Source organism: Notothenia rossii, assembly GCF_949606895.1.
Source record: "Notothenia rossii genome assembly, chromosome: 2".
Taxonomy (NCBI): Eukaryota; Metazoa; Chordata; class Actinopteri; order Perciformes; family Nototheniidae; genus Notothenia; species Notothenia rossii.
The window spans coordinates 50,815,169-50,838,907 of NC_136904.1; the positions used below are offsets into that span (position 1 = coordinate 50,815,169).

Genomic DNA, 23,739 nt, shown 5'->3' on the forward strand with positions numbered 1-23,739 from the left:
TTCAGTGCACATCTCAAAGGTCCATCCTCTCTCTGAAGTGTGGATGTTTTAAAACAAATCTATTTTCCTTTTTCACTCTGCTCCATTCATAAGAGTAGGCCACTAAAGTGTGCGAGCCAGGAGGAGACGTGATGGAGCGTTTCTCTTCCTCCTCAACCCGTTACTGTTTATATACCGGCCTTGTATATTCATTTGGCAGAGAAATTGGCAAGGAAGAGGGAAGGGGTTTCCCGCTGGGCGGCATAGTGACCGGCAAACAGTATGATGGAAAAAGGGAAGGGGGGTAAGAGTGTTACTGGAGGAAGACGAAGGGAACATTTAGCTTCTTTGTTTGTGAAAACTTCACAGTATTTCAACTTAAATCAAGTCAAACTGTTTCTCTTCATGTTTACTACATAAATAGTGTCGGTTGTTTAAGAACGATAAATATGACCAAACAAAGGATTACTGTAAGCATCAAATGTTTGTTTATACTATGTTTAGGTAACTCAAACCATTTGGTTATGGTTAGACACACATGCAATCCTGGCCAATCAGGGAAGACGGTGTTAGTTAGAAAGGAAAAGAGAGTGTTAGGGACAGAATGAGAATCAATATTTTAAATATATGGTTGGTCGTTGTTAGAAACTGATTGTAATCAAGGTTGAAATGCTGTTAAGGATGGGAAGAGTTTGCAGTAATGGCTGATATAAATAACAGTGTTATAGTATTAAGTTGAGTTGAGTGTGTTACTACAGTGGCCGGCAGGTGCAAACGCGGAACAACGGCCCAAAACGCATACATAAGCAGGAAACACCTGCAAATAATGAAATGAAAAACAAACAAACCCTGAAAACAAATACAACAGAACAACGCTGCATTTACAGAAATTATGCAAACTAAATACAACACACAAAACCCGAAAACAAACGCAACCAAAGAAACGCTGCACGATATGCAAAGTCCAAAGTACGTACAAATCCCAAAACACATACAAAAAAAAACATTCCGGAAGTGCTCCAGGCCTCTAGGGAGCGCACTACGTGGAACAGATTGATGTATGACCAGACATAGAGAGAACGAACAAGAGTGATGAAAATCGGGAGGAAATAAAGTTCATTTAAAGAGCCTGTGACACGATTTTCCCCCATCATCCAAACCCATCAATTTGAGTAAATATTGTCCCCTTGAAAACCGTTACTGAACTGATTTTGGATATTTGTACTTTGATAACCATTAATCTGCCCTTCAATGTTGACCATTTCCTGGATCTTCTCTGGGATTCTTCAAGTCCCGCCAAATTATGGGTGACGTCAATGCGGGCACAGCGCTCCAGCTGCACCGTTCAGGATCCCAGCATCTGCATGTAAACGCACGATGGCGCACACAGCAGCAAGCTCAGACAGAGATGACAGTTTAATTTTGAACGTGTCTGAGAGCTCATATGAGGCTGAAGGATCGGTTTATTTTGTATCTGTTAGAAGTTTAGGAATTAGGTGCGTCAATATGGGCGATCATACGGTCATGTAGCCAGTGGTGAACTGGGACTAAAAATCAGCCCGGGACTCTCGACCGGCCCACTTCGGTACCACTAGTAAATTGTCAACGGGGGGAGTGGGGGATGTGCTAGTGACTTATCCGACCGGCCCACTTCGGTACCGGCCCATCGGGATTCGTCCCGATGGCCAGTCCGCCACTGCACCCAGCCCAGCCCACGTAAACTGTCAACGGGGGGAGCCTCGCTGCGGGGAAACGGTGGACCTAGTGTCCCGATCGGAATGGGAATAATAATAATAATAATAATAATAATAATAATAATAATAATAATAATAATAATAATCCGTGCATTTTATCCATTAATTTCCCCAACATTGTGGTAAAAAAAACACACGTTTAATCCATGTTGGTGTACTACTACAACCAGTGGTGTAGTGGGGATGTTTAACTGGGTGGACGGGGTGGTGGGTGGACGGGAGACACTATGGACGCGCTCGTGAACTGTCAACGGGGGGGGGGGGGCTTGGGGACCTCTGTGTCGCCTGTCAGCGCAACTTACATGATGCCGTTTAGACAATATAAAAATAAAGGGCGGTGCCGGCTGTCAGCGAACCGATCCGGCCTTTCTGCGCGACTATCACTCAAATGCGGGACATAGTCTCAATGTGTGGGACAGGGGACAAATAATAAAAATGCTGTGTGTGCAGTCCCGCACAGTGCGGGACACCTGGTCACCGTACACACACAGTTCTGCCCCTCACACACACACGCTTCAAATCAAGTTGCTGCTTGAGCTACGTTTTTAATATAATTACTGTGAAATCTGCCTATTATGTTTTCATCATTATTACAACAAACACACACTTGCAACTGATAACACTGGCAATGATTTTAGATGTATTAGACTATTAAAAAAAGAAATCATGCTTCAAATAAGTGGGGGTACGGCGTACCCCCGCGTCCAACGCCCACTACACCACTGACTGCAACTACAAAAAGCTAAGGTTTGTTTTCTCATCAGGAAATGCAGACCGGCTCAAACAAAAGATTTTTAAATCATCATCCTCACGATCATTAAATGTATCATATGTTCGCCGAATTGACATGAAAGCACTAATAAATGTAGTTTCATCCACTTGAGTTTACAAAAATAATCGATGTTTTTATATCACATCCGACGGGAGGAAATTCAGCAGCTCTCACTACCGATTTTTAATCCTAATTTAATCATCATCTTCACCACAATCATTTATGTTTATGTTCGCCGAATTGACATGAAAGCACTGACAAATATGAATATACTGTCGTCAACTTCATTAAAACGTTATTAACGTGCCTAAACTCAGTAATTCACAATTTCTACGCATGACAACACACTTTGTCCGTGTTTGGCTCTCTTGCCGCACAGTGAAGCGTTCCCGCATTGACGTCACTTCCGGCTTCCCCCAAAACCTCAAAATGAGTCGAAGGAATTTTCCCGCGATGTTCAAAATTATTGATATTTATCGGAACGGTATCGCTATTTCTTTTTTAAACTGACGGTTCGAGATTACTAGTAGCCCACTATTTCATTGCACAACAGTTGTTGGGTTCGTGTCACAGGCTCTTTAAGTGGAGAAAGATTTAAGAAGGTAAGTTTTGTTTTGTTTTGATACATAGAGCGTCATATTTATATAGCTAGCGTTAGCGGGCCTAACTACTACAGCAGCTGAGGAGAGCTTCACGTGAAGAGAAGATAAAGTGAGGGAAGAACATTGTTAAAAGAGATGACAAATCAAGTGCAGGCAAATAACAAGGGCCATAGTATGTATGTATGACATCTATTAGAGGTGTCGAATGAGGCACCTTTGAAGCCGCGGATTGCTCCATCCCACACATTGGCTCTAATAATATTGAACCTGCTGCAAGATGTGTTTGTTCTTTTTGCAGAGAGTTCTGCAACAATGTCCTCCGCAGTCAGGTATTCTGTGCTGGGAAAGACAAAGTGATGTATTGTAATATTAAATGATGAAGCTAGTAATAAGATTTACAGTATAGAATAGAAAAATTAAGTGGTAATAGTAACAATTAATACCGTTGCTCCATTTTGTCTTCTGGCTCAGACTGGCTATCAATAATGATAAGTGCATACACATTTGTGTAGTTGCTGAAGTGAGAAGACAGTTGAATAATTATTTTCAAATACATTATATATGCATGACAGTCATATTTATAAAAGGATGTCGATCCTCTTCCTGTTCTTTTTTCAATACATTGGGTTCTAAACTGACAACAGTACTTTTGTCATAGTCCTGCACAATCCTTGTAAACATTTGAAATGGATGCAAGAAACAATATCTGATCTTTGAAAAATATTTGTGGGTGTTTTTTGTATCGTCTTCACTAAGATGTCAGATATTGTGGGTGTCATTTGGAAATGTATGAAAGTATAATCGTTCTGCTTCCTGGCAATGTTACCCACTGTGATTGGAGGCTATACAAACAAACACATGTAAAATAAAGATACACAGCAAAAAACTGTGTCACGATGCAACTGTCAACATCGTTTACCTATAGAAGTTGTTCTGACCCGGGGCAGACTGGACCTCTTCCTGGAATGGGGTTGGTGCTCTATCCTATGTTTACCCAGGAAATAAGTGCACACAAAGGTATTTATTGATTTCATGTTCACAAATTCAAACCTACATGGTATAATTACATTTTTAATTAGTCTTACCCGATCAGACGCTGGTTGTGGGTGCCTGAGAGGTCTGCTAAAGGTAAACAACAAATATATTCAAACTACTGTACTGTTAAAACATTCTGCTTCTTGTGGCGCAAAATAATATGTTGACAACGTTTTATTTTACCCTGGCAAACTGTTGTCCATTCGTGGAGTGCTCACTTTTGGAACATTTGGAATGTCCCACACCTGCATACACACAAATGACTGACTGAAATAAATTAAATTCACTTTATTTAAGAATAAATGCCACGATAAATCCAAACTGACCAAGGTACATTATTTTGTTGAGGGTCCTTTAACTCTCACATTAGGATTTACATTGGGGCACAATAAACCAACTCCTTTCTGCACCTAATATATCTATATGATGTCAAGAGTTACATTTAGGTGCACAGTGCTGTCTCTTGACTTGCAAACTCTTCTTTTACCTTCTTATATATCAACTTTTATTTATCAAGCTTGCCGGCGGGCGTGTCTGAAACTCGACCAACAACCAATCACATGAATCTCCCGCCCCTGACACACAAGCAGCGGTTTGATTGGCTAGAGCTTGTACTGTAAGGTGACCAGATTTTCAAAATTAGAACCGGGGACATTTTGAGTTTTGCGGTCAATATATCATTGACATATCCAATTTTCTTCACTGTTAAAGAAAAAAGGGGGAAAATTCTGGTTTAATGTAATTTGAACATTTGAATTGTTGGATACAAACAGAAGGACGATAGCTCATATATGAGACTTCAAAGGTCTTTTATTTTGAAATTCTTCATCAGATTGTCCTGATTTTCTCTGATTGACTAGAACGGGTCTCCTTATTTTAGGAGTGTTGTGAGATGGTGTCAACATCAATTGAAATTAGTCACTCAGTGGAAATGTCCGATATGTCTTCATAACTGTATCCTTACATTTTACATTCACTCAGTTATGGTAGTTATACGTAGGCTAGTTTGTTTTTAATTATTATTAATCACATTATATATTTCTTAATTTAAGCTCCAGCATATATGAATATGTTTGGTGTGTTCTTTAAGTATATTTGTTATTGACCGAGTAAACACTTTTATTTTGAAGGCAGTTTTTACAGGCCTCTATCTATTCGCGCACCGCAATACAACGTGCGGGCTGGCTTGACTGTGTTTTCCGAAGTGGGGGCTGGCTTGACCACAGTCTGTTTACCCAGTGTTTCCTGACATGAAACGTTTTATTTCACCTTGCTATGTGTTTTTAATGTATATTAAAAAAACGGGGACATTTCCGGGGACAGTTTCAACCGGGGACAGGCCAATACAAACGGGGACTGTCCCCGGAAAACGGGGACGTCTGGTCTGTTAGGCGGAGTGCGTTGCGGTGGAGATTTAATAGAACTCAGTAGAAGACAGCTTCCTTTAGCCTTCATTAGGCATATTTATTTATCGTGGTAGGAGAGATGCGGTTGTGCTGCCGCTCAGCTCTCGATCCAAACAACATCTGAACGGATAAGGTAGAGGCCACACGTAGTGCAAGGTATAGTCAGTGACGTCACGTCCTGGACGCACTGCAGACAACATTGCCCTCTGCAGGACACAATGAGCAAGGGCGCACATAATTGTACAACATTTAACACCCCCACTCGATCCTAGCTTATTGTGGTACATTTTCATAACAGAATACAAACAAAAGAAATATTCTCCCCATTTGGCCTTCAATACAAAATAAACAACAAAAATACAATGGCACATATATGCATTTCTTGCACTTTAAGTGCCAAACAAATACTGAGCAAACTTTTTCAGTTGTAGCTTAGTGGCTGGTTTTGTCATCAGATCATCAACCCATACAATCAGAATCACTTTTTAGTTTTGTTTTTCCCTTGTGTATTGACAGTGATCAGCAGGATTTTGTTCAAAACCATTTTCAGTGAGATATGCATGTAACAGAGCATTCCAGTTTCTGCCTGACTGCTTTAGACCATATAGGGACTTCTGTAATTCGCATACTAACTTTTCTCCAGTTTTTGACTTTTTCTCATAACCTTCAGGTTGTTCCAAATAGACCTCACAATCAATGGGTGCATGCAGGTATGCAGTTTTCACATCCATTTGGTGTAAAACTAAATCTTCCTGCACTGCCTTTTGCATGACAACTCTAACAGTTGTCATGTCAGCTGTAGGTGAGAAAGTTTCCTCATAGTCAATGCCTTGTTTTTGGCTGTAAACTTTTGCAACAAATCTTGCCTTATACTTGTCTGACCCATCAGTATCACACTTGAGAGTATAGACCCACCTACCCCCCACTGCCTTTTTGCCTAGAGGCAACTGGGTGAACTTGAATGTGTCATTCTGTTCTAGTGACTGCATCTCGTCATTCATTGCATTGATCCACTGCTGTGACTTGGTTGACCCTATGTCCTCCTTGTAATTTTGTGGTATGTCACAAACTGCTCTATAACAAGAGTCTACACATGTTACCAGTTGGTCTACTGCAGCCAACCCCAATTAGCGGCCCGCGGGCCAGATCCGGCCCGCGAGAGGCAATAGCATGGCCCGCGCTGATCTACTGGCATTCACTTGTTATAACATAAAAACATAAAATAAAATGTCCGCGGTTTCGCTTTATTTTGACCTCCGTCGACACTCGTAAACCTGACCCATGACCTTATCGCGTGCATATGCAAGACGTGCTTCGCGCGCTTGACTTACTCGTCACCACCTGGAATAGCGGCAAACACATATAAACAATAGCTCGCCAGCTAGCCGCCTGTCATCCCAACCCAGCGATTGACCAACATGACACTAACGGGCCGTGGATAACTCAAACCCAGGATGGAATTCGCAAAGAAGAGGAAGGTAGACCAGGAGAACCGTCAGTTCAAAACTGACTGGACTGAGAAGTATTGTTTTTTTTTACCGGACCACGTCAATGCTAAACCGACTTGTTTGATTTGCATGCAGAATGTAGCTGTAATCAAATCAGACAACCTGAAGCGGCACTTCACCTCTATTCATGCTGCCAGTTTTAATGCTAACTATCCAGAGAAATCCGACCAGCGCACACAAAAGATAGCAGGTTTGCTTGCATCATACAAGCACTCTGTTTCCACAATGTCGAAAACAACATCGGCACAAGAGAGCGCAACAGCTGCCTCATTGCACGTCTCTTGGACGCTTGCTAGAGCCAAGAAGCCGTTTGCTGATGCTGAGTTAATTAAACGGTGTGCGATAGACATGGCTCATGAAGTTTTAAATCATGATGAAAAACAACAAAAAAAGGTTGTAGAGCTATTAAAGCAGGTGCCGCTGTCGGCTAACACGGCAACCAGAAGAGTAGAGGTTTTAGCGGAGGAGTGTTTTTCCAGTCTACTCACGGATTTGAAGAAAACAGAGGCTATATCCTTAGCCATAGACTCCTCCTGTGACCGAACCGACATGGAACAGCTGTCTGTGTTCGTACGATTTTTTGATGGGAAGATATTCCGGGAAGAGCTGCTGTGTTTGCTTACTCTGCCCGGGCACACAACCGGGGAAATAATCTTCCACGAGCTGACACAGTTCTTCGAAAAGAATGGTTTGAATGTGAGTCAAATCGTCTCTGTTCTAACCGACGGGGCTCCGTCGATGGTTGGAAAGCACAAAGGCTTGGTAAGCAGGCTTTCCGCCGTTAACCCGGCGCTTCTGACATTTCACTGCATCATTCACAAATCAGTGTTGTGCGCAAAACTGTGTGGAAAAATGAAAGAAACGATGGATACTGTGACGAGACTGGTTAACTTTGTGCGTGAGAGCTCTAGTCTGCAGCATCGCCTTTTTAGATCGTTGCTAGAGGAAATGTCCTCTGAACACAAGGATCTCTTACTACACAACGATGTTCGCTGGCTGAGCAAGGGCCGTGTGTTGGAGAGGGTGTGCGACCTGCGTGATGAACTGGTGTCGTTCTTATCAAGCCTGCAGGGCCAAAAAGCCCATGAGTTTTTGAGCTTTTTAACTGACACCAAGGTGATAGCAGATGTTCATTTTTTGTGTGACATCATGTCTCATCTAAATCACCTTAACCTGCAGCTGCAAGGCAAGAACCACACTGTTGCTGAGATGTACGAGACGGTTGAAGCTTTTCGGTCAAAGCTGCACCTTTTGGAGAGAGATATTCATGGGAGGAAGCTGCACTTTCCACGTCTGCGTGAGCACTGCGAGAAGAATGAAATGCCGGAAGATCCAGTAATGAAGGATTTTGTGTCAAAACTGGCAGAAAACTTCAAGGAGCGATTTGAAAGCTCCCCTAAAATCTCACGTGACATCCTCCTCTTCCTCAGACAGCCGTTCTCTGTGTCAGCAGACGGGCAGTGGACTGGAGAGGCCAAAAGGCTGGTGCCTTCCATAGAAGAGGGAGCTCTTCAGATGGAGGTCTTAGAGATGGGAAGCTCTGAGTTGCTGAAAGCTCAACACAAGGATGCACCAGTGTGTGACTTTTGGATCAACATGGTTCCCCAAGCTCGTTTCAAAAACACCAGAGCTATTGCTATGTTCCTACTCACAATGTTCCCCTCAACATACATCTGCGAATCAGGATTTTCTTCAATGAATGCTATCAAAAGCCAGGACAGGAACAGACTCTCCAGTGCACATCTTGGACAGTGCCTCAGGATTGCCACAACAGAATACAAGCCCAACATCAGACAGGTTGCCTCATCCCGCCGCTCTCACTTCTCTCACTGATTGGTGAGTGAACAACATCAATTTATTTTTGCAATTTGTCAATTCTATTGTGGTATAATAATTATTAAGACAAAAATAACCATTTTATAGTTATATTTTATATGTACATTCATTTCCTAAATAAAATGCTACGCAGCGTAATTAAAAACAAATTATTAATATGATAGATAAAAAACCTTGGATAATGCAGGGCTTTTAACAACAGCCCACAAACTGGTTAAATTGAATACAACATTAACATAATATATTAAAAAAAAAACAATGCTATTTGTTATTTACAGCCTGATATTATTTGGTACTTAAAACTGATAATGTGGTGAATTTGGTACGACATTATAAAAGTAACTAACTGAAACTCTCTCTCTGTCTTCCTGTCTTTCCCTGTGTGTGTGTGTGTGTGTGTGTGTGTGTGTGTGTGTGTGTGTGTGTGTGTGTGTGTGTGTGTGTGTGTGTGTGTGTGTGTGTGTGTGTGTGTGTGTGTGTGTGTGTGTGTGTGTGTGTGTGTGTGTGTGTGTGTGTGTGTGTGTGTGTGTGTGTGTGTGTGTGTGTGTGTGTGTGTGTGTGTGTGTGTGTGTGTGTGTGTGTGTGTGTGTGTGTGTGTGTGTGTGTGTGTGTGTGTGTGTGTGTGTTACAGTGTTTGCTGAATTGGATGTGGACCTGTCTGACTATTTGATCAGAGTTCACTCTGTTGTTTTTTATTTTTGTTTTATTGTTATGCCCCATCAGACCACAGCAAAATCATTTGTATTTGTTAAAGCATTTATTTATTATTATTGTTAATAAATGTTTGATTTCGGTCTAATTTTGTTTCAAGGATGCATTTTTCCTTTACTCTCAACACAGGGTTTGTTTAATTACTACTGCCACTACTACAACAATTATAATAGAGGTAACATCTGCACATAGTGTAAAACAACTTTTAGTGACACATAGCATTTTGGCCCTTAGCTTGTCATGCTTGAAAGAAATTGGCCCTTTGGTAAATATAATTGGGGAACCCTGGTCTACTGTATCCTCAGTCTCATAATCCTGTAAGTGCATTGGCTTTCTCCTAGCTCTAGGTGGGTTCTTTCTAGCCTCACTCTCAGTGCCTGGCTGTTCACATTCAGCCACAGAAACATCACCTTGAACACTTTGACCTGATGCATTTCCCATTCTTTCATCAACATTTTCCTCATTGTCAAGGGCCCTTGGGTGTACCTCTTTGTCCTGACATTCAATGTGTGACTCAGGTGTCTGTGTTTCTTTCTCTTTGGCTGTCTTGTTTGTGAATTTCACCAACCTGTGTTTTTGGACCTTATCTGTGTCTGGACAGTACACAAGATAAGCTGGACTGTTCTTATCATATCCAATAAAAATGCCCTGCTCACATCTGGAATCTAACTTCCCCTTCTCTTGTGTGTAGGCAAAACACACAGATCCAAATTTCTGAAGTTTGGACATGTCTGGCTTCTTGCCTGTGAGCATCTCATAAGGTGTTTTCTTTGTGCGATTACTGTAACACCCGTTTCTTACATAGGCTGCCGTCTGTACAGCATAATTCCACAGTGTGTCTGGCAACTTACTGTCTAACAGCATACACCTGCCCATTTCATAGAGGGTTCGCCAACCTCTCTCTGCTGTGCCGTTTTGGTGAGGTAAATAGGGTGCAGATGTCTCATGTCTAATCCTATTTTTGGTTAACAGTGATTTGAATTCTCTATTAGTAAATTCGCCACCGTTGTCTGAACGTAAACATTTTACTTTTCCATAAGGTGCTGAGTCTGCCAAGAACCTCTCTGTGGCATGTATTGCATCACTTTTGGATTTGAGAAAATAAACAGTTATGGCACCCGAATAGTCGTCCGTAAAAGACTGTGCATATTTGTGCCCTTCTAAGCTTGGGGTTCTCATGGGACCGGCTAAATCAGTGTGGACCAGCTGTAAGGTTCTGTAGCCTTTCTGTCTGGCTCCCTATTCCTTGTCTGGGTGAATTTTCCTTTTGTACAAATTTCATACAGCTGTGCTGGCCTGACTGCACTGCCTCTTATCTCCATGCCTTTTACCACACCCAGTAACTTTTGTACATCCTCATAATTGCAATGTCCCAAAATGTCATGCCAAGTTTGCATGTCGTGGCACACACTACATTTATCAACATTTTTCTGAACAGTTGGCAAGTAAAACCGATTACCACTTTCATGGAAGTCAAACCGGTTGTTACCACTCTTGGTGATCATGTGGCTGTCCCCCTTCTTGAAAGTGACTGTCGCTCCTCCATTTGTTGCTCTTGCCACTGAGAAGATATCATGTGGATATGTCGGCATATACAGTGCCTCATGCAGCTGTGCTCTCTGCTGACGTCCATCGTTGTCTAGCAGATAGATCAGCGCTGTCCCTCTGCGTTGCGCCATCCCGCTGCATTTGGTCCCATCCGCCAGCTCGATTGAATGGGTGTCGGGCTGGAATGTGTTGTCAAAGCTCTTGAACTTGGCGATATCATTCACTATGTGGGATGTCGCTCCGGCGTCCACCATGATGCCCTTCTTCTTTACGTTGGCTGATGGCCTCTCGCTGTTTGCCTGCTTGGCCATGAAGCAATGATCCTCGTCGCCGTTGTCCTCCTCTTCTTCCTCTGCAACCTTCCTGGCTCCGTCTTCTTTTCCCTTTTTCCTGCACAGGGACTCTGTGTGTGTGTTGCTCTTGCAGTGACTGCACCACACTTTCTGGGTGCACTTGCTTCTAATGTGTCCTTTTTCTCCACACTTGTAACAAGTCACTGAAGTCAGAGTGGCTTCTCCATTCTTCCTGTGTGTCTTGGTGCCTTGTCTACTTTGCCTTGTGTTAGTCTTCATCACACTGTCCATAGATCCAGTCGTCCTCATCTTCTCAGATTCTTCATAGATCCTCAGTCTTCTCTTGAAGTCTTTAAATGTAACATCATCCTCGTTCTGTGTTACATGGACAGCCAGTGGCCTGAATGAATCTGGCAGTCCATTCAAAATGGTGGCTACAAGCAGCCCATCATTCATGTTCTCTCCTGCATCACGTAGAGCTGCAATTATATTCTCAGCCCTTATCATGTAATCAGTAACAGTTTCATTGTCTGCCATTTGTATGGTGGTCAATGATGTATACAGGTTTAGAATCCTTGGCTGGCTTTTTCCTGAATAGTGCTCCCTCAATAATTTTGGGGCTTTCCTTCCATCCTCGGCGGCATCATGTCTTATCAATGACAGGCTCTTATCATCCAGGGCATTCACTAACTGTGCATAACAGTCTTCATTTTTTCCTCCATCTGCAGCTAATGCAGCTTCACCCGTGGGCACTCGCAAAATAGTGTCTTTTAGCTTCAAAATGTGCAAACGGCTAAGGAATCTCGTCTCCCACAGATCATACTTATCTTCTGTTCCATCGAATAAAATCTGCTGGGATGTTCCTGCTCCGGCCATTTTTTACGTTGCATCCACGTTAACACGTCTTCTCTTTATACAGTTCACTTATCTCCAAACATTGGGTTGCGGCTTGTAGAAACACTGTGTCTTCAGTTTACGCGGGAGTCTCTCAGCGCCGTCTTCATCCAGGTCCCACTAGTAGCTTCTCTTGGCTAACAGCTCGTTCTTCTGTTACCTTGTTGCTCTAGACTGGCATTCCTGGGCCCATAACCTGTTATGCGAAGTGCGTTGCGGTGGAGATTTAATAGAACTCAGTAGAAGACAGCTTCCTTTAGCCTTCATTAGGCATATTTATTTATCGTGGTAGGAGAGATGCGGTTGTGCTGCCGCTCATCTCTCGATCCAAACAACATCTAAACGGATAAGGTAGAGGCCACATGTAGTGCAAGGTATAGTCAGTGACGTCACGTCCTGGACGCACTGCAGACAACATTGCCCTCTGCAGGACACAATGAGCAAGGGCGCACATAATTGTACAACATTTAACATGGTCACCCTATTGTACTGGCATATGATTCGATTGGCTGACGCTTCTGCCAAGGCGTCAAAAGTTGAAGATTGCTCAACTTTTGCAGCGAGCCACGCCAGCAACGCTCCGTGTCACTTCCCACAATGCGGTTCGGCAAAAAAAGACGTCACCCCATTCAAAGTGAATGGTGAAGCGCCAACGCATGCCGCTGTGTGGACGGGCCGTTGTGGGACATTTCTGCGTTGCAAAGAGGTAGTTCAGATTCAGATAATGTCCATATAACCATAAATAACAATTTCTATTGAAACTATATTAGCTTAACAATACTTAACTATAGGTTTGTTTGCATAAACCATGCAGCTAAGGACTTAAATATATTTGGTTTGAATGGAATTGTATTCCAACAGACAATCCTCCACCTGTTATTTATTTACAAGTGACTGGAGCTAGCTTACTACCACAGGCTGCTGACCTATGAATGTTTTGCACTGCGTGGTAAATATTCATTATTTCAGCTGCTTTGCCTTGTCCGTTTGGTAATCCTCTTTTGATTTCAGGAGGAATGTATTCATAGATTGAAATTTGTGTATGAGCCTGGCGCTTCTTGTGAGTCTTGCATGTAGAGTCGCTTCAAACCATATCCACCTCCATCAGTGATGGGGAAAAAAACTCAAATATCACAAAAACTCTCTGAATAGCCCTCCACCAACTACACCCATAAGTAAATACATTTATTTGTTGATTGATTGACATCTGACACAGATTATAGTGATAGCCCGCTCTTGCTTTCTAAACAGCCATTGAATAAAAGCAAAGTCTTGACTGTCAATCAAATGAGGGACATCGTCTCAACTTGTGGAACGCTGGACAACTTATTAAAATGCTGTGCAGTGCGACACAAAGCGGGACACCTCACCCTTTTTGGAATATGCAAAAGGTGGCCAATTAAAAGTGTAAGCAAATATTATGATTTATAATTGAAAGATTGGGATGGTTGTTAAAAATAAACAAAATATTGGTTAGTTCTTTATCCCTTTGGTTAAGGATCATGAAAATTAGCGAAAGTAAAGGCTCACAATAAAAAAATATTGTATTCACGTTAAAAGGTTGGGGAAAAAAGCAATACAGTTTAGAGATATACACAGGATGTATATCCCCTAATCCTGACCCATTTCCTGGTCCCTGCGGAAATATTGGTCTGAAATATAAGATGAAATGGGGGCGATTTTTCACCGACATTTACATATGGACCCGCTGTCTTTGATTGTAGGACTGCCATTCAAAACACTAACTACTGCTGCTAGTAAAGATTATAATGTCCTTGCTTTCTCTGCTAGGGAAAATAGATTACTAAAATGGATTAAAGATGAGGTCCCATCTCTCAAAGGCAGGCACAAAATCATATTTGAGTTGGTTACCCGGGAATATCTTACAAGTGTTCTACGTGTCAAATCTGACCAGTTCAAAAAACTCTGGCCGCCTTACTAACATTTCCTTGGGCCTGATTTATCAGATAGCGGTGAGGGGGACCTTCTGAATCTCCTGTTAGCATAATAAATGATGAAATCATAAATGTGATTCTCCTGTAACCTCCTATGTGTGTCTGGAAAGTCAGCTGTTTTGGTTTTTGTCTTTTGTCATGTATCTGCTAAGTCATTACTGAGCTTGTGAAGATTAAGAAAGATCAATAAACATATTGTTAAAAAAAAAAAATGTCATGTCAAATGTATACTTTTTATGACCCATACCATCACATCTCACCTCGCCCCTGAGAGGTTTAGCATTGGGTTGTGACATCATGATATCCCCTCTCTTACTTTTGAAAGACCACATGCTACCATGGGCTGGTCAGCAAATTAATGAATATTATAGAGAAGGGGGGGGGGGGGCAAAGAGCTGGCTTGTGGCTGGCTGTCGAGGCAAGGAGGAGGGGGAGGGGATAGTGGGGATGGAGGAGGGGGGGGTGAACAGTGAGATGTGGTGCATTGTGGGCCGGCGGCTCCAGCTGTCATGCCGCTTGGCTCAGCCAGCGTCTGCAGGCAGCCAATCACAGCGCAGGGAAGCAGTGCCACTTCAGTTCAGTGGTGTCAGAGCGAGGAAGGGAGGGAGGGAGGAGATACAGAGATGTAAGGGAAGACCAAGTGAGGGAGCAGGGAGGGAGAAAGGAACGATGCTTGTAAGAAGCAGATGGGGGAGAGAGGGATATGAGAAGAGGGAAATGGGAGGAGGCAGAAAAGAGAAGGCAGACATGCTGCATCCATACCTGCATATCCCAGCACATAGCCTGCACCATTTCTGCTTCAAACACATGAAAAGAAGCATGTAGATGGAATAAAAACTTTTTTTATTCCTTCAGAACTAACTTCTAGCAGTATAAGAAAAAAGAAAGAGATGAGCTATTATCCGTTTTGGTTTCCTTTAATTCTACAGCTGTCAACAAGGAGAGGACATTATAAACCCTTCCTACGTCATCTGTTATGTGCCTGAATTATTTACTTAACAAAATACAATTTCAACCTGAAGACATCCTCAGTAACAGGTCCTGTCTTTTCAGCTTCAACTCCTTAAAGGCTTTTTGTTTCTTCTTCATTTTTGAAATGTGTTGATTAGCGGCGGGATAATTAATACCAATACACACCGAATGATTCCCCTGATCAAAACAGAATCACTTTCACTTCGATGATAGTATCCAGAGATGTACAAATACAACAAACTCAAACCAAAGTATCCCCATTTTCCTTTGTCTAACCTTGAATCTGGATCACAAACCAGCAGCTTGTTCATCAACATTAAACAAAAGGGACACCTTGTGTGTTTGTGTGTTCTGTGTGCCTGTGTGCGCGTGTGTGCGTGTGTGTGTGTGTGTGTGTGTGTATTAGGGGTTTCACAACTACCAATATTTACTAGTCGACTAGTTTTTCAAAATAGTAGTCGACTAGTCGTTACGTCATAATAGAGACACACAAAGAGAGGTTTACAACTGTATTTTCTATTGGAACTCATACAGTAACATTAAACACTGCATTTTAATTTGTGTTACATGGCTGAGTAAATAACAAACACTGGGAACTCACCAAAATCGACAGCAAAAAACTCTTGTTTACATAAATGCCATGTAAATCCAGTGCGCAACAGCGCATTGCGCAACACTTTATTCGCTGTCCTCCACGATAACGTCCACCTTTCCATATTTTTGGTTTGAACACCAACGCATCGACATGTGAGGGAAGGAGGCTTGACCGCTTTCGGGTGACAGTGTTGCCTGCCAGGGAAAAAACCCTCTCACTCGGGGTGCTTGTGGCTGGAATAGCCAGGTAGCTCCTCGAAAGCGGGGGAAGCGGTGCACGTTTTCTGCCCACCCACTCCAGTGGATTATCCATTGTGGGGATATGCGGTGTCCGCTGGCAGTAATCCCGTAGCTCATCATCCGCATCACTGTTGACCCGTGTTTTCTTGCTGTTCGTTTGCCTCCGTTGCTCACTGGTGCTAGCATTACTGCTAGTGCTAGCTGTCGGCAGCGGGTGTTTCATCTTCAGATGGTTGCGCATAGCAGATGCATTTGTATTGTACTTCAGTACAGCTGTACACAACTGACACTTCACTGTGGAGTTGGTTACATCTTCGTTGAAGTACTGCCATGCATAAGAATGTCGGACGTGTTTTGTAGCATTTTGCAGCACCTCGTTTACCTCCATTTTTTTCCACGACTAGTCGACTAGGGCCTACAGCGCCGACTAGTGGTAAAGGTAGTCGACTAGTCGACTAGTCGATTAGTTGGTGAAACCCCTAGTGTGTATGAGTGTGTGTGTGCGTGTGTGTGTGTATGTATGTGTGTCTGTGTATGGGCTCAGAACAGTCTCATATACACACATGCACACAGAAGGATTCAAACTTGTATTTCATGATCCGCAAAAGGATTCACATTTGTATTTCATGATCCGCAAAAGGATTCACACTTGTATTTCCGGATCCACACTTGTGTTTTTCAATGCACACACAAATGTGTTCCGTTTCATATACATGTAAAATAAAATCCAAACATAGAAAAAGGTTTTACATATGTATTTTTGATCCACACATATTTGTTTTCCGTTTAAATCCTCTGAACCTGCAAACACAAACCGCTTTCTGTGCACGGATCGCTGTGCATTCGTGTGTAGGTTTTTTGAGACTCCCCTGACGCTCACCCGATTCGTACTTGTAATTTCTCTCATCTACTGTATAGCCAATCAGATGTCTCCTCCAGTCTAAGCCAATCACATGAGCGTGCCCCCACAAGGGTAGTGTTACAGGCTTGGCCTGTCACTTTAAGAGTAGCAGCCGCAAGGGGGTTGTGGATTTTGGAGTCTCTGTGTGTGTAAAACGTGATGGCCAAGGCGAAGTGCGGAGTTATGGAGAGAGAGACGAAAGTATAGAGAAAGTGGTCAGAAAAGGAATAGTATAGTCTGTATGTATGCAATACAGTGTCAATATAGCTGAAGAACGTGAATAAACGGAGGTTCTTCCCACGGCACCCGAACGCCTCGTTTCCATCCTTTTTCCCCTCGAAATGTCTGGGTAGCTGGTTACCCGGCTCACAACGAGCCCAAGTCAGAAACCACCGGTGTGTATTCGAAACTACGGTTTCGGTGCCGAGATACCGTTAGTAAAAAGGTAACACTAGGATTTATTGCGTTCATGACGTATCGCTTCATATACGCATTTTGCGCAGTCCGGTCAGCTCGCTAAACAGAGGGCGGATCTTCAGGTGATAATGCAGAGCTGCTTGTCTCCGTCAGACTCAGCAGCTGATCTGATCTCTCTCTCGCGTCCGGTTATACTTCACTCGCGTTTATGTCCATATCGATCAGATCCAGCTCTCCTGATCGGCCATAGAGAGCACCGATCAAACTATTTAGTGAATATCGGCCGATAATGACCGGCGGGGCACCCCCCCGTTGACAGTTCACTGTCTAGCACTGGCTTCGTAGTGCACTGATCGATTAGGCTAAGCTAACCTGTAGCTGCTCCCTCCACACTCACAACAACTTCATACAGACATAAATAAAGCACCTGCATTCGCCATACAGGAAACACACATTTAAAACGGTTTTGCCTGCCGTTTTTGCGTACACACATATATAATATTTATATTCATCAATGGTTTGGAAAGTGGCGCTGTACCTTAATAATATAAAGGCTTGTATTTGCGTGCATTTCCTGTTCGGAAAGTGGCAATGTACTGAGAGTGGTGTCCTGAGATTAGCGCCTGCAGGCAGGCTCCATGGACCTGTCAGCTCCGGACTGCACAAAATGCGTACATGAAGCGCTACGTCATGAACGCAAGAAATACCCTCGTGGGGGCGCGCTCATGTGATTGGCTTAGAATTGAGGAAACATCTGATTGGCTATAGATAGGAAAAATTACAAGTACGAATCGGGTGAGCGTCAGGGGAGTCTCAAAAAACCCACACACGAATGCACAGCGATCCGTGCACAGAAAGCGGTTTGTGTTTGCAGGTTCAGGGGATTTAAACGGAAAACAAATATGTGTGGATCAAAAATACATATGTAAAACCTTTTTCAGTATTTTGATTTTATTTATATGTATATGAAACGGAACATATTTGTGTGTGCATTGAAAAACACAAGTGTGGATCCGGAAATACAAGTGTGAATCCTTCTGTGTGCATGTGTGTATTATGAGACTGTTCTGAGCCCATTGTGTGTGTGTGTGTGTGTGTGTGTGTGTGTGTGTGTGTGTGTGTGTGTGTGTGTGTGTGTGTGTGTGTGTGTGTGTGTGTGTGTGTGTGTGTGTGTGTGTGTGTGTGTGTGTGTGTGTGTGTGTGTGTGTGTGTGTGTGTGTGTGTGTGTGTGTGTGTGTGTGTGTGTGTGTGTGTGTGTGTGTGTGTGTGTGTGTGTGTGTGTGTGTGTGTGTGTGTGTGTGTGTGTGTGTGTGTGTGTGTGTGTGTGTGTGTGTGTGTGTGTGTGTGTGTGTGTGTGTGTGTGTGTGTGTGTGTGTGTGTCATATTTCAAAAACACATTTTAATTGCTAAACTAACTTTAAAATAGACATTTTCCACCGAGGATAAAACGAAGTTCGGCCATGGTTTTTTTCTTCTGCAGGGTGAAATTTGAAGATCAAGTGACATAGACACCAGCCATTGGAATGCAGTTGGAGTTCAACCAATCACAGAGCTTGACAACTAATCACGGGGCTTGTCAAACAGAGCACATGGTGTAGTCCTAAACGATAGCTGGGGATTCTGGGTAGTGTAGTGTCTTCTGCCATCCTTTACTCCGAAAAAATATTTGTTTCTCCGAATCGAAGGGGAAAAATACAAAAGCATTGCACACAATTTAAACCAATCAGTGTTGTGTAATTAACAAGGATAATCTGGTGTTTTTTAGTCGAGGAGTAGTGCAGATATCACTGTAAAATCAATCAACAGTAAGGGGAATACTTACTTCCGGGTGTACAATTCTCCGTTATCCAATGGGAATGGACGCTCACATTGCCTTTAAGGGCAGCCGACACAAACGAATGCCGTGCTTCCATGAGCGTCAAATCCCGCCGCAGATGGGAATACATTGCAATCAGTTGAAAGCTATTTGCGTCCCTTTATGAAGCTGAAGGAGCCTAGGAGCGTCACAACTGCACGCCTCGGGGACCCTGACCAAGCGTCGCTCCTGGACGTTTATGGAGTGAGAGTGTGTTGCTGTGGTTGACACACATTTAAGGGAAGGATCACGTTTTGTTCAGCCGGATAATATCCACATGTCTACCCTACTTTTATAATTTTCGAATCACAAATCTAATCGCCAGAAGCAAAATGCTAACGTTATGCTATAAACAAACTACAGCAGGGTCGCTGCTTCAACGTCTCGCCAACTTAAGATCCATATTCAAACGAACAGATTCTAAATGGTACGAGTTGAAGCGTTTGTTTGAACAGTCTGCAGGAGGCAGGTACTTGCTTTAAAGCAGAACAGGGCAAACAAACTTAGAGGAGTGTTTACGTGTTCGGTGTAATGACGTAAAACGGCCTGGACAACTTATAGTCCTATTCAGCCACTTGTTAACAACCATCGTTTTTCAGATACGTAAACTCTTCAAAAATCACCAGCGGGGTCACTGCTGATGTATTTAATGTCTTAGAACAAAACGTGATCCGTCTCTTCAATTTGTGTCAAACACAGACCTAATTTCGAGCTATTTTCCAAAATCCTATGGAGAAATTGCATTGCTTTTTGTCGAAGCAGCCGGACGTGGTAAAAATGCTAACTTACTTCCGGGTTTTAGGACGCGTCACTGCGGTTCTCCATGTACAGTTTTATTATAAGCTGTAGCAGCTAGTTGACTTAGCTCATAGTCAAGAAACTACAAAATGAACAACTTGAAAAGATTATGATGACTGAATTTATACATGTATTTATATAAATAAATCTTGAAACATTTTTCAATTAAAAACAGTGTAGTTTCCAATTGATGCCAGGAAAACAAGCTTAAAACATACAGAGTTCTGCGTTAGAGATGATTAGCTCTCTTGGTGTTGGGCAGATAGCTTTCAGGGGCTTTATCATTGCTTCAACTGCTGTAGGAAGTAAAGGTTAATGAGAGGAGTTTGCTGACCACAGGACATAAACAATCAAATGAGGCTAATAAGCTCATCCACTTAACTACTGCAGCTTTAAAGAGTCCATAAAAGGAAAACATGTATTCAAATGTTGCAGCAAGTTTATGAAGTATGCATGCATGTGTGCGGGCAGTCTGGTGTGTGTCCTGTGACCTGCTGTGCACCATGACCCAGTGTCTGCAGCCTGCAGCAGGGACAGGCAGAGGAACCACTAAGCCCTGTCTGTCACTGCTGCTCTCTGGGTAAGCTTTTCTTCCTCTCATTAAAAGGCATACGGCCGGGTAATCGCCTCCAAGCAGCTGGCTGACGCCTAATACCAGACAACACATATCAGCAGCGCTGGTCGTCTGTCTGGGCTTAGGGAGAGCAGTGGGACACTCTGCAGGCGACTTCACCACACCAGGCTTCTTATTCAATTCACTGGCACTTTATTTCATCGGGCAGACATAGCTTTGGTAGGGAAAAAAACAGTATAGTATGGGAGTATGGTATGTAGGAGAACTAAGCAGCAAGAATTGTTGCTTTCTGTTATTTCTCTACGCGGGAACAGAGGCAGGAATACAGTGATAAGGTCAGGTACAGCCCACAGCAAAAGAAGACGATGAAGACCCTTTATTTATCTCCAAGGGAGAATTCAGTTGTTCACGCTGTTATTATAAACAGCACAATAAATAAACAGGACCTACATGCATTAGGTCTGAATACATACATGCATTTCTGTTATGGAGAGGTGCCAACGGATTTTGTCTTGCTCACGGACACCTCGATAGTGCCCAGGGGGTGAAGGGGTTAACTGGCAACTCTTCAGCTACCAGTATGAACTCTGTATTATTTTTGATATGATTGGGACTCTAACCAGCTTTCGGCTAGCCGGCTTGTCCCATACAGACTGAACTACTGCCTCCCGAAAAGACCCGGTCAACTGCTTGGAAGGCAGCTATGCTTGACAAGGGCTGAACAAGTGACTATAGCATGGCTAAATACCACAGCTACATATCATGTGATTCTACATTTAATGGATTTAGGGCTGAGATGGGGTAATTTTTCATTTTCCAAAGAGAAGAATAATTCAAAATAACAATAATAAATGGGACATCTTCAGTGGTTCTCAGCGGGTTCCAGGAGGCCTTCCAGCTAAATGGAAGGAGTTTACATTTCTGGTTTAGATTAAATTCCTTTAATCAAATGGTCAAAAGCTACCACATCAAAATATGAACCTCTACTTTGAAGCCAAACATTGACAAGTTATTGAAAACGAACAATCCCAGGACTAATGGACAGTGATCATCTACATTAGTTTAGGAAATGGCTTAATTAAGATTATGTGATATGAAAGAAAGCTCTAGAACTACAGGCAGTGAGACTGTTTTGTCAACTAATTTTGTGATAAAAACCACCTCCTACATATTAACTTGTGGAGTCGGGGAGTTACATTTCCACATGGAACGAATTTATATATCACAAGGTTATTGTCTTTTAAATCAGTAGTTGGGACCCCTGCAAAGGGCAGCAAGGGATTTAGCAGGGTGGAGAATATTTTGAAGCATTTCAACCTTAATTTAATATTTTATATGATAAGGTTACACATTTCAATGCCTTTTTTTTTTACCAGAATGAAGCTTTTAAAAACAAAATAGATTGGGGAGTCACTCTGTAACAATTTGTACTGAAAACATTTGTCTGCATCTGTCCAAATTGTATCAAATGTGTTTCTATTTCTGGTCGAGGATTTAAAAGGGGATGGGAAACCCTGCCTATATAGAATTGTATAGATTGATGGTCGATAGGAATTGTTAGGGGGATGGTAGGGAGGTTGAGGTGTCAAATATTAACAAGAGGGTCCCATCCCATCACCTCCTCCAGTTCCTGAGCGGTTCCTCATTAGCATTAGTATTGAGCCCCAGGAGTGAGGTGACAAAGCAAAGTGCTTCTGTTCTCAACGGTTTTCAATTGGCTTGAAATCCCCTTTGTGTTGGCCAAACCCTGCAACGCCCCCCCCCCCCCCCCCTAGAGTAGGTTCTCGTCAATCTAGTTTTCTATATAATTAGTTTTTAGTTATTGAGTCAAGTAATCCTATTCTAAACTGACTAGTAGTGATTTTGTCAACACAAATCCCACACATAGGCTTCTCTGCAATCCCAAACAGAAGTAATGTGTCTTTTTATGAAGCAGACATTTAAAATGTGTCCTCAGTTAAAAAGTCTTGAGGTATAAAGCTGATAACAACAATGTTCTTTATGTTTGCAAAAACAACCTTAATATAGAAAGTTTACAGATTGTATGTCCATACAAAATATCTATTCATTTGTAAAATAAATAATAGTTTGTATGTACTTTATTTGACTTGTGTTTGTGTAAGTAGTGTGCATTTTATGCCAATTAAAAAATATAGAAGTTACTGAGTAAGGAGCAGATAGGAGCGAGAAACAAAGAGAGAGATTGAGAACAAAGAGAGGGGCGTCATCTATCCCAACCCCACCCACGTATGCCCGCCCAGCCAATCAGACCCCTGATATGCAAATTAGCTCGCAGCACCGCATCGCCCCTGCCCAGGCGGTGACGTCACCCGCACATCTCTCCGTCTGGCTGTCCTGGACTCAGACAGAAGCAACAGAGGACCTGAGGGAAGCCAGCCGGGGAGGGGCCCTTTGTCAGGGAGGAATATTGTTACTATCTGCACCGCCGGCTCTGGAATAAAACATTTTCTTCTTCTTCTTTCCTTGCAACAGCACAGCCCGGCTCGGGACATCCAGTTGCTTTCGGGAATTCAAAAGGGGTGGGTGTTTTTGTTGTACCTCCTTGCACTGTTCCCCCCCCCCCCCCCATCTTAGTCCTACTGATTTGACCTGTCTTCAGTAACCGGGTTCGGTGCCTCTCCCTCCTCCCCACTCCTGCCTTCTCCCCGGATCACTCCTTCTTTATCCTCCGGATCCCGCAACGCTGCAGAGCCGCAGAGATGCCCAGCTCGCTGTTCGCAGACAGCGGCGTCCAGGGGGATGCACTGGACGACCAGAGAGCTCTGCAGATCGCCCTGGATCAGCTCTCCCTGCTCGGCTTGGACAACGACGACAACCCGCTGTACGACAACCAGGAGCCCCGGAAGAAGAGCATCAACATGACCGAATGCGTCCCGGTTCCCAGCTCCGAGCATGTGGCTGAGATTGTTGGCAGACAGGGTGTGTGTTTCTCTTTTTCTAAACAGTTGTGCTATGTGTCATGTTTTGCTGCTGAGCACACTTCAGGTATGAGCACGTCCCGAGCTCTGATCCAATGTGGGGGTCCAGAATACACCATGGATCAGTGCATGTAGTCTCCTAACATAGCCTCGCTT

General features: G+C 43.0%; 2 protein-coding genes across 4 annotated transcripts in view; both read left to right on the top strand.

The window, feature by feature from the left end:
* mex3b (mex-3 RNA binding family member B) overlaps positions 1–23,739 on the top strand; it is a 38,006-nt gene that overhangs the window by 10,054 nt on the left and 4,213 nt on the right. The window contains exons 2-3 of one of the 3 annotated variants that reach the window (XM_079663557.1): positions 23,138–23,184; positions 23,265–23,584. In XM_079663557.1, coding sequence (XP_079519683.1) covers positions 23,365–23,584 — 220 coding nt within the window. In that variant the 5' untranslated portion in view covers positions 23,138–23,184; positions 23,265–23,364. Of the gene's footprint in view, positions 1–22,968; positions 23,585–23,739 lie in introns of those variants that run through there. The other 2 variants (XM_079663556.1, XM_079663555.1) reach the window with 2 other exon arrangements.
* On the top strand, positions 6,658–9,691 carry LOC307030310 (protein FAM200A-like). The gene is made up of 2 exons (XM_079666650.1): positions 6,658–8,892; positions 9,524–9,691. Exon 1 carries the CDS (start codon positions 7,003–7,005, stop codon positions 8,887–8,889), a length of 1,887 nt encoding a protein of 628 aa, XP_079522776.1. The 5' UTR covers positions 6,658–7,002; the 3' UTR covers positions 8,890–8,892; positions 9,524–9,691.